This window comes from Electrona antarctica (genome assembly GCF_951216825.1).
Source record: "Electrona antarctica genome assembly, chromosome: 20".
Classification (NCBI taxonomy): Eukaryota; Metazoa; Chordata; class Actinopteri; order Myctophiformes; family Myctophidae; genus Electrona; species Electrona antarctica.
The window spans coordinates 3,616,398-3,628,368 of NC_136801.1; the positions used below are offsets into that span (position 1 = coordinate 3,616,398).

At 44.3% G+C, this 11,971-nt stretch overlaps 1 protein-coding gene across 2 annotated transcripts in view; it reads right to left on the reverse strand.

Annotated features, from left to right (window-relative positions):
- Window positions 1-11,971, reverse strand: part of ctdspla (CTD (carboxy-terminal domain, RNA polymerase II, polypeptide A) small phosphatase-like a) — a 54,989-nt gene extending 43,018 nt beyond the window's left edge. For both annotated transcript variants that reach the window (XM_079489219.1, XM_079489218.1), the window contains exon 1: window positions 11,461-11,971. In XM_079489219.1, coding sequence (XP_079345345.1) covers window positions 11,461-11,536 — 76 coding nt within the window. In that variant the 5' untranslated portion in view covers window positions 11,537-11,971. The remainder of the gene's footprint in view (window positions 1-11,460) is intronic.

Below are 11,971 nucleotides of genomic sequence, written 5' to 3' on the forward strand. Positions count from 1 at the left end.
AATAACCATATTAAATCATGTTCGGTTGTGACAGCTAACTTCTGCTATTCTGGGTGCATCAAGCTACACCTACGTACAGAAAATTCGAACAACTGTAACAAAACTAAAAATAATAAATCAACGAGGCAAGGCTGACGTGATTTTTTAGTTTTCAGCAGTAACGACTAGGAATCCCAGTGTCCCTATTCTGGGCATGTAATAATTCATGAACATTGGTTGTTCATTCTGCAAAAATAGCAGATCTACGTACGTGTGAGCTTGTAGATCAGATATTTTTGGTGATGAGATTTGGTGTAGAGGAGGAGGTCCCCTGTGGGGACTTTTTAACCCATTTTGGGGCGGGAACTCCTTTTGGTGTTAGCATTATGTTATGCTTTAGCTATTGAAAAATAGCAGATCTACAAGCTCATAGCGCGCCACCGAGTGGCGCGCTACGAGCGGCGCGCTACGAGCTTGTAGGTCTGCTATTTTTGAAAAATCGAAGAACGACTGACATAGAAACATAGCTTTTTCAGAAAACTGTCGGGATGAAGAAGACATTTTTAGAATCTGATCTCAGGTCAAAATGGGTTAAGAGGTTAAATGTTGTTACAATGGACACCCAATCAGTGTTAGTACTGATGTAAAACTGCTCATGGACTCGTTTGTACAGGAGAAAAAATAATTGCAAACATTTGAAACAGGAGAAGAAAAGAATGCAAACATTTGAAACCAAAGTCAAATTCATTGAGATAACAGAGAATACAGAACAAAACAGGAATGTCAAGTATGTCATTTTAAGCTCCCGATATTTAGAGCCATGAAAAACATTGCTGAACTAGCTGAACTAATTACATAATTATGCCCATATCATCTCTCTACAATGATGATAGTCAAGTCCCACTTTTACAATACAACACAAAAACAAGCTTTTCCGTCAAGGAGCTTAAATACTTGGCCTTGGAATGAACCCTGCAAGCTTTCCCAATGAGCTACCTCAGTCTCAGCCCAATATAGTATTGGATTGGACTAAATGCAATAAAGATATGCTGGTGGGAAACATCTTAACACTGCCACGGAGGTGCAGATAATCAGCTTTTCTGAGCAGCGTTGGCTGCAATATAGGCTCATAAATCTGTAATAAGGGCCCGGGCTCTCTTCGGACCGATGAGTTGGGCTCACGCCCACTGCCTCGCTCGCCCTGCCACTCTCTCTCTCTCTCTCTCTCCTTGGAATCGGAGTGAACTCAGATGATCAATGGGAGGAGGTCATACTGTAGAGGCTCTGGCTCATAACAATCCAATCAGAATCACAAGGGATGGATCACATCTACTGTAATCCTTACGGGCGAAGGGTCAACGTGTTGGCCTTATTTGATGTTTGGAGGATGATAAATACTCCAAACTACACAGATAACATCTCATGATTATCCCATAAACCCATTTAGGCCTGACGTCGAAATAAAAAAACGTTCACTCTGAAAGAATATATATTCAAAGATTATTTTTGCCGCATTTTTACGATTTTTCAAAAATAGCAGACCTACAAGCTCGTAGCGCGCCACTCGGTGGCGCGCTATGAGCTTGTAGATCTGCTATTTTTCAATAGCTAAAGTATAACATAATGCTAACACCAAAAGTGGTTCCCGCCCAAAATGGGTTAAGACCGATTCTACAAAGGCCTTCTAAAACAGTAGTCCTCACAAGATTTTTCAAAAACGGTAAAAAAACAACAATAAAACAGATGTATCTGCTATTTTTGAATAGCCAACACAATAATCTAAACCGACACGGATGCTTCCCTTTTTTTAATGGGTTTATACATGTAAGGATTATGTGTTGCAAATCCTCCTGCTGTTTGTCTCCACCAGGCCGAAGGCATGGTGAGAGAGTATGTTTTGCACTCCGTCCGTGTGTGTGTCCGTCCGTGTGTGTGTGTGTGTGTCCGTCCGTGTGTCCTTCCGTCCGTCCGTTACCAGCTAATCTCCGGCACCGTTAACCCGGGCGATGCCAAACTTTGCACACACACTCCCTAGATGCCAACGATGAACCTCTGCCCCGCATTTTCCAGAACGGCCTGTTATAGCGCCACCATGAGGCAGCTTTTCACATTTGTTACCTAAAACTGCACCGATCTGCGTGAAACGTTGCATGCACACTCCCTAGAGGCCAAGGACAAACCTTTGACCTGCATTTTCCGCATCTGCCTTTTATAGCGCCACCAGGAGGCCGACTTTTGTAAAACACATTTTTGGATATTACTCCTCCAGATTCTGTCCAAAAATCTCACAAATCGTTACACAGTATCTCTATGGTCATGTGCTCAAGTCGGATCTGTCCGATATTTCATATTCCACCCTCATTGGCTACAATTGCCTTTCACAGTTTGCAAGATTGCCCCGTTTTGAACAAAAGCCTCAAATCATGAACACAGCATGCAATTTATGTGAAATCTTTCACACATTTTCTTACTAGGCTGAGGAATATATCCCACCCTTTTCACATTGGCCTGTTATAGCGCCACCAACAGGTTGATTTTTGCAAAACAGGTTGATTGGAACAAAATGCCTCAAATCATCCAATTGCCATACAAGGCAAACATGTTTATATTACTACTAAACATTTTGCCAAACATCTCACACAGTCCTATCCTCCTGGTGGAGACCTGTGCCCAGAAGGGCACTTTTTCTAGTCAGCCCTCTTGCTTTCATGCATCAAGCTGGCCTGGGAGTGGAGACGGAGAGTGCCTCTGTACTCTGTGCTGCTGTGTTGTGTAGTTAGTGTATACAGCAAGGTTCTGTACACAAGAGAGGAGTCAGGCAAAGCGGTGCCGGTGCCAAGGACTCTTGGGCAGCCAAGGATCACAGTCACTCCCTTTTTGCTTACTCTGCTGCCCACACACACCTGCAGGTGTGGTCCACGAGCCGTAAACACCACATTAGCGTAGTGCACTGGGCTCCGTCCAGGTCCAACTTCCCAGGACAATCCCAGAAGCCAAGCACACACAAAATCTTCTGGTATATCGTTGCTGTGTGGTGCAGAAACCAGATTTTAACCCATTTTATGCCTGACCTCGAAATAAAAAAAAACATCTTCTAAATCCTCCAGTTTTCTGAAATAAATATTTTCACGATTTTTTCAAAAATAGCAGACCTACAAGCTCGTAGCGCGCCACTCGGTGGCGTGCTATGAGCTTTAGATCTGATATTTTTCCAATAGCTAAAGCATAACATAATGCTAACACCAAAAGGGGTTCCCGCCCAAAATGGGTTAAAGATGGAGTGCCATGATTTTTTTCCACCCTAAAACATGATCATCAGGTCTTATTGTCTCCACCAGGCCGAAGGCATGGGGAGAGAGTATGTTTTGCACTCCGTCCGTGTGTGTGTGTGTGTGTCCGTGTGTCCGTGTGTGTGTCCTTCCGTCCGTCTGTTACCAGCTAATCTCCGGCACCGTTGGCCCGATCCATGCCAAACTTTGCACACACACTCCCTGGATGCCAACGATGAACCTCTGCCCCACATTTTCCAGAACGGCCTGTTATAGCGCCACCAGGAGGCCGACTTTTGTTAAACACATTTTTTGATATTACTCCTCCATATTTTGTCCAAAAATCCCGCAAATCGTTACACAGTATCTCTATAGTCATGTGATCAAGACAGATCTGTCCGATATTGCATATTGCATCCTGATTGGCTAACAGTGACTTTCAAAATTTGCAGGATTGGCCCGATTTGAACAAAAAGCCTCAAATCATGAACGCAGCGTGCAATTTACGTGAAATCTTTCACAGACGTTCCTACTAGGCTGAGGAATATATCCCACCTTTTCACATTGGCCTGTTATAGCGCCACCAACAGGTGGATTTTTGCAAAACACAATTTTGGAACAAAATGCCTCAAATCATCCAATTGCCATCCAAGTCGTAAGAAGAAATTGTACCCTTTTCACATTGGCCTATTATAGCGCCACCAGGAGGCCACAACCTGACCTGCCCTGGTGGAGACCTGTGCCCCGAGGGGCACTTTTTCTAGTTGTTATATAAGGAGGAAGAATTTTGTGTACAGTATTTGTTAAAATGTCGTTTTTATGTGGGCGCCCCCACCAGTTCATTAAGGATGCCTGGTTTGCCTGGTGGGTGGTGATGGGTGGTGATCCACCTGAACTGAAGCCACACCCACAGCTGTAGTTGTATGATAAAGGGGGAGGGGTTAGGGGAGGAGCTGATAATGTGATGTCACTATATTACTGTTTTTTTCATTGGCACGTTTGACTGTCAAGGGTTCAGCCTCCAGGAAGAAACCCTAAATACAAAGGGAATACATCATTGTACATAAAAACGACTCCATGGTGTCTAATGAAGTACTGTCACCTCATAAACACATGAAAAACTGGAAGAATACAACAATTGTGGCACTCCCATCTTTAACTTTTTGTGTTTTTTTCGTAAATGAATGCCCTACGCTGCCCTACAGCGTCACACAAAAGCATCAAAAGGAGCAGATCCGCAATATCAAAGTTTTTTGAGCTTGTAGATCTGCTGCTACAGTAATTTTTGCTGTTTTTGAATTAGAATTTTGGACGTTTGAGCCATTCCACAAGACAGAGATGATATACAGTACATCATGTAAAACCCATTTTGACCTGAGATCAGATTCTAAAAATATCTTCTACATCCTGACAGTTTTCTGAAAAAAGCTATGTTTATGTCAGTCGTTCTTCGATTTTTCAAAAATAGCAGACCTACAAGCTCATAGCGCGGCACTTGTAGGTCTGCTATTTTTCAATAGCTAAAGCATAACATAATGCTAAGACCAAAAGGGGTTCCCGCCCAAAATGGGTTACGCAATATATATATACTCCAATGGAGGATTTATGTTTTTTTTTTCTTTCGTTCATTCATTCTTTTTCCAGCTAATGTAATTACACCCCTCTCTGAGCACATGTAGGGAGGATGGGGAGAGGATTCTCTAAGCCTGACTAACCAATGAGGCCCCAAGGGTACCGTGGTCTCGTTTCAAACCTGAGTCTGTCACTTTCATGAGGACCTCTGTAGTACTAGTCACACAGACACAGACACATACTGCTAACCCTCTGTCCTTCTGAAATGGTTTTTCCTACAGTAAGCCTCATAGCAGAGACCTAACAGGAGCCCTCGTACAAGGTTTCTTGGACTATGCATGCACCTCCTGGTACCACAGCACCTCAAAAGGCCCTTAAAACAAGGCTCCAGACTTCCCAAAACAAACTGGTCAGGCTCCTACTTGGCCTCACCGCCCCCGAACCCACCTCACCCCTGCCCCCTTTGACAGGCTGGAATGGCTTAGGGTCGACGACAGAGTACAGCATCTTGCAATGGGTCTGGTGACTCTGGTCCACAAGATTCGATACACCACCAAGATACCCATGTACCTGTCTAAATACTTCCTCAATGTTAACGAAGTCCACACCCACAACACCAGAGGGAGTGCAACAAACCATGTACAACCCAGATTCGGCACAAACAAGGGACTAAGTTATTTTCACTCCTATGCCACCAAAATGTGGAACGTCCTACCAACTGTCATTAAGACATGTGAATCCCTTGACTCCTTCAAAACCGCTCTCAAAGGGCACCTACGGCTGCAATTCGAAACTGGCCCCCGTAAATTCGGAAACCCCCCCCCACCACTTTTCCTCCTCACTGGATATGTTTCTTTTCCCTTTTTACCTCCTTTATTATGAATTCCTGTTCTGTTCTTTGGCTATATAGAAGTGTCTATTTGTACGTCTCTAAATGTTTTGATGAATTGAACAAGGTGGACCCTCTTGTAAACAAGTGTAATGCTTTATTGGGTTGTCCACTCACAGTTAACAGTCTTTGTATCGAGTTGTGCTGGAAATGTACTGCAATTCTGCAAACTGTTAATAAATATTTCAAATCAATCAATCAAATTGATACTGTTATGAGAAGAATTGTAGGAAGAGAACACGGTATTCGCTCTCCTCTGCGAGGAGTTATTTTCTTGCTGCAGCCTTGAACTGTGACTGGAGGTGAAGATAGACTATAGGTATACTTCCGTTCTGAGGCATCAAATTGCTACTCACAGTCCAACCCATTTCTATTGACAGCCGAGAGTGAGATGTAAACTAAACTAGTGAGTTAGTGAAGACGATAGCTCAATTAGAAACACCACCCATGGAATTGTTGCAATGGATGGGGATTCTGATTTGATCAAATTGTCTGTCGTCGGCACACTCCTTTGGCAAGAGATGAGCTGTGCTCTGATTAATCTGATTAACCCATTTTGGGCGGGAACCACTTTTGGTGTTAGCATTATGTTATAATATAGCTATTGAAAAATAGCAGATCTACAAGCTCGTAGCGCGCCACTCGGTGGCGCGCTACGAGCTTGTAGGTCTGCTATTTTTGAAAAATCGAAGAACGACTGACATAGAAACAGCTTTTTCAGAAAACTGTCAGGATGTAGAAGACATTTTTAGAATCTGATCTCAGGTCAAAATGGGTTAAAGTAAATGGCTCGTTCAGTGATACCTGTCTAAATGGGACTCATCTGCATGGATGATCTGCAGAACCAGATTGCAGGGCTGGCCGGGCCCTGCAGAGTACATTTTACCCATTAGGTTGGGATTATTACATTAGCGCATGAAAAGTAACCGACTGCAAAATGAACAGTGAGTTTTGGGTTTTTTGGAGGGAAGAGAAGCTTGCCTTCTCTGTTGTTCTGCAGCAGTTATTAAAAATGGTAAATGGTGCATTTATATAGCGCCTTTATCCAAGGCGCTTTACAGAGATTGTGCATTACATTCACCCATTCACACACCCATTCATACACCGATGGCAGCGGAAACCATGCAAGGCACCAACTAGCACATCGGGAGCAATTAGGAGTTCAGTGTCTTGCTCAAGGACACTTCGACAGTAACTCTGGGGGAGCCCAGGTTCGAACTGGCAACCTTACGGTTACCATCCAGGCACTCTACCCCTGAGCCATCGCCGCCCCATTATTGTGGTGCGACAGACAGTGGGCTCACGAGGCAGGGTCCCCGATTGGGTACAGGAACTCTTCTGGAAGGTTCCTGGTTTGATCAAACCATTAGTGTTAATGTGCCCCTAAGACTAATGTACCTAAACGAAGGAACTCCCCTGCACCTCGTTGATTAACCCATTTTGGGCGGGAACCCCTTTTGGTGTTAGCATTATGTTATGCTTTAGCTATTGAAAAATAGCAGATCTACAAGCTCATAGCGCGCCACCGAGTGGCGTGCTACGAGCTTGTAGGTCTGCTATTTTTGAAAAATCGTGAAAATGTGGAGCATTAATCTTTGAATATATATTCTTTCAGAGCGAACGTGTTTAACTCATATCTTTGCTTCATGGGGGTCCCTGGAACTACATATTTTCAGATGGGGGTCGGCGGCCAAATACAGATAATTCTGGGGGTCCTTGACATGAAAATGTTTGAGCACGACTGACATAGAAACACAGGTATTTCAGAAAACTGTCATGATTTATCAGACATTTGTAGAATTTGGTGTCAGGTCAAAATGGGTTAAAAAGGACCTACAGTAGGTTATGATGACGTTGACGCACCAAGATAAAATATCTACTATAAGCCGCTACTTTTTTCCCCATGCTTTGAACCCTGTGGCCTATACAATGGTGCGGCTAATCTATGGATTTTTACAGCTAACGGCCACTAGGGGACCTTCTAAATCTATCTCTATGGCCGGTCTATGACCTCTATGGGGTTTATAATCCAGTGCGGCTTGTATATGTACACATTTGTTTTTTTCCCTACATTTAGCTGGTGCGGCTTATATTCAGGTGCGCTTTATAGTCTGGGAATTACGGTACTTCAATAAATGATAGGACTCTGAAAATAGATTCACCCTGCTGTGTGTGTGTGTGTGTGTGTGTGTGTGTGTGTGTGTGTGTGTGTGTGTGTGTGTGTGTGCGCGCTCGGATGGCCTCAGTCCACCCCAAGGGGGTCGGAGAGTTGCAGTCCCCCAAGTTATGCTTTGACAAGGGTTGGCGTAGATAAGCAGATGTTTGACAAGGGTTGGCGTAGATAAGCAGATGTTGAACTCCCCTGCTGAGATAGGTGCCACATCAGTGAAGTCTGATCAGCCAAACTCATTGTCTCATGTGCTTTACAGAGACGTTTAACTGTTGCATACATAGTTTTTGCCCAAAAGAATTCCACCCACAACAGCCCTTTTTGATTTTTTTTCAAAATCTATGAACCTTGCTCAACATGGAAATGATTCGCATAATCGCAATTATAGAAATGAATTGCAATTAAAGAAGATCTTCTACTCTAATTTATAAACACTGACATTGCTAGTTTTGCGGAATAAATGTAAGCCTTATAATCGTGATAGTTCTGAAACCGTAATTATTTCTCTCACTATAACCGTGCCATGAAAATCCATAATCGTTCCACCCCTAATCTTGATTCTCCACAGCAGCACATGCAGTTAAGACAAGATGACGGGTCCTTCTGAGGGTTTGTTTTCATCGATCTGTTTTTGATGACCTGAGGGCTATTCATTAAATGACATGACATGTCATTAATGAATAGGATCAAAGGATCAGGATCAAATTATGATTGATCCTACACAGCCATGATCATGGATTTCATTTCCATGGATGGGTGGTGTCCAATGGAGGCGGTCTTCACGTTAATCTAGCAGAGTAGCGCTGCCTGAAGCCCCGAAGCCCAATATCTTAAATCTTATCTTCATTGGCCAGTGGGGGTGAATAAAATAACGATTAAATTGTGTTTCTGAAACATTTATTTATGCAAACAAGGACTGTTGATGATGACTAACAAGATTAAGAACCTCTGGTCCGGCACCTAGGCTCCTCATGCAGCCATCAGGCCAATGGCGGGTTCGAGTCCTGCGTTCCTGATTAACTTTGCTGTATGTCACTCCCCGTCTGTCTCCACTTTTCACTATCAATAAAGGCAAAAAGCCCCAAAAATATAATAATAATATCCTCTGGTCCTTTGGGCCTACAGGCACCCTGGGATGTCACCCTGGGATGTCACGTGGCCCCGAAGCCCAAACCACACCCTCCTGCTGGGCAATCTGGCAACTCTCTCTCTCTCGTGGACGAGATTCAGTGTTGCCAGATTTTGACAAATACACGTATACCTATTGATTTGGGGGTCCTTGACATGAACATGTTTGAGAACTACTGGTTTAAACCAACCACACACACACACACACACACACACACACACACACACACACACACACACACACACACACACACACACACACACACACACACACACACACACACACACACACACACACACACACACACACACACACACACACACACACACACACACACACACACACACACACACACACACACACACACACACACACACACGAAATTGCATGTAGGACAACTGTGGACAGAGGCACTGCATACTGAAGAGAATCTAAATTGGGTTCATGAACGTGCCAGAATCAACATGGAACATGGGGGATTTTATTTTGGGTGGTTTTCCTTTCTTTCTATACAGTATATCCAAACGCTTTTATTAGGACACGGTGTAGCTTACATCAATTCTATGTTGATGTTAGCCAGAGCAGGGGTATTCAACTGGCGGGCCAAATGCCGCGGAGCGCACCCTAGTAGCCCTTGGAACAATTTGCAAAAATAAAATAAAAATAAAATTGAGATAGCTAATGAAAGTTACAGGTATGGTGTGTGTGATATGAAGTGTGCAATTATGATAATGACAGTAATCCTTAATTATATTCTATCATATTCAAGGGCTTTTGGAGAGAAATGAGACAGACACCAGTCACTTTAGACTAGAGCCTAGCCCGTCTCCGGACCCCCCGGGTTGAGCTCCTTTGGACCCCTACCACGTAGGGTCCGGTATCACCGGCTTCAAGCGACATGGGATGCAATCTGATTTACCCTGACTTAGCCCTGTGCTGCGCTGTGGGTGTCACTCTGACATATTCCAAACGAAGCATATGAACGCTATAGGAGACAACGAACCATCTGACCCCCCCCGCGAACGGCTCAGAAGCCGTTAAGTATTTTTAATGTTTGTACGACCGTTTTGGCAGCTCTGAAATTCTCTCTTGTTGAAATCCCATTGTACCGCCTCCAGCATCTCGGTTGGCTAGCAGCGCCTCCCTACGCGCCTCGTAGGCGCAGCTAGCCAACCGAGATGTCAACAAGGAGGGACCGAAGAGAGAATTTCAGAGCTGCCAAAACGGTCGTACAAACATTAAAAATACTTAACGGCTTCTGAGCCGTTCGCGGGGGGGGGGGGTCAGAAGGTTCGTTGTCTCCTATAGCGTTCATATGCTTCTTTTGGAATATGTCAGCGTGACACCCACACCGCAGCACAGGGGTAAATCAGGGTAAATCAGATTGCATCCCATGTCGCTTGAAGCCGGTGATACCGGACCCTACGTGGTAGGGGTCCAAAGGAGCTCAACCCGGGGGGTCCGGAGACGGGCTAACTAGAGCCTAGCCTACTGCTTGTGTGTGTGTGTGTGTGTGTGTGTGTGTGTTTCCAGCTGGTGCTCGTTGACGCTCGTTAATGTCAAGACAATTACGTTTATGTACTGTCAAATAAGGTCTACATCTATTTTTTTTAAAGGTAGCATATACCGGTACTTGTATAGACATACATTACCCTGTGCTCATACTGTGCACATAAATCTTGAAACACAAAATGCATTTTGAGAACCCACAAATTTCCACGCTTTGCGCGCAAACTGTGCGGCCCGGCCCCCACACACAATCATTCTACAGTTGTGGCCCCGCGTAGAGGATTTTATTTACACTCTTGCTGCTGCTGTTGTTGTTTTTTTATAGGCTGCTGTGCTGTATAATCTGTGATGCATGCATTAGGGTCGCCATCAGGACCAGGGGGGAAATGTACTAGGGACCCGCCCCCTGTAGTAAATGCATGATCCACGTTCCACGGCAGGGATATACGTAGGCCTATGTCACTTGTTTGAAGTCACCTTTAATGTTTCATATTTATTGGGCTGATTAGGCTGGTGTTTTTCCACTACAGTACAGTAGCCTATAAATCATAAAAAAAATTACCTTCTAGAAGAAGTATTCTTGACACTTTATTTATGTATAGGCTACTTGATAGTCCGATCAAGATAAGAATAGTGACAGTGGGGCTGATCGCTCTGAACAATGGAGGTTTTCCGTCGATACAGTAACAGCCTACTGACCTACACAGTAGGTCAGGTTCAGTTCCTTGCAGACCTGCGACCATTGACCAACCATCCTTTTCTGATCACACAGACCTCATGCATCATGCAATGTAAAACTGTCTCTTTACTGAAAAGGTGTTCCACTCCTCCACGCATGTCGAAAAATTCAAAAATCAACACCATGGCATGTCAAAAAGGCACGCCAAAAACCCCTGTACCGTGGAATATTTACATAACATTTCATATATTCGTCAAGCCTTACCTTTATCTTGACTTGACGAGATACTTTCCTCCTCTTTCGGATTAGCAACCTGTGTTATTATGGACGTGTTGTCCATGGAAACGGAGATGTTAGGGGCTTCCTTCAGCTACAACACAGCTTTATTCCTCCTGACAAACATCACCTCCTAGCTTACAGTGAGTCCCTGACTCTACACACACAACGGTCCTTCCACTGTTTGCAGGCAGGCATTAAAATCCCATTTTATTCGACGTACGCGGTCACATATACTACTACTCGCTTCTTGATCAAAACAAAAACAGTCGTCGGCGAGCTGCGATACAGTGTCCAACATTTGAGACGAGAGTCCCGGGGTAGGTTATGCTATTCCTATTCTTGGAAGAAAATCAAATTCAAGAGTCAATCCGAGCTCCGGCTGCTGCGCTTGAAACCGTGTCTGCTCCCCTGCTGTTGGTTGTTTTTGCAGGCAGGCAGGCAGCGGAGGAGCCCCCGCCTCCCCCGCTACTGTAAGCCCTGATGGGTTCCGCTGTGT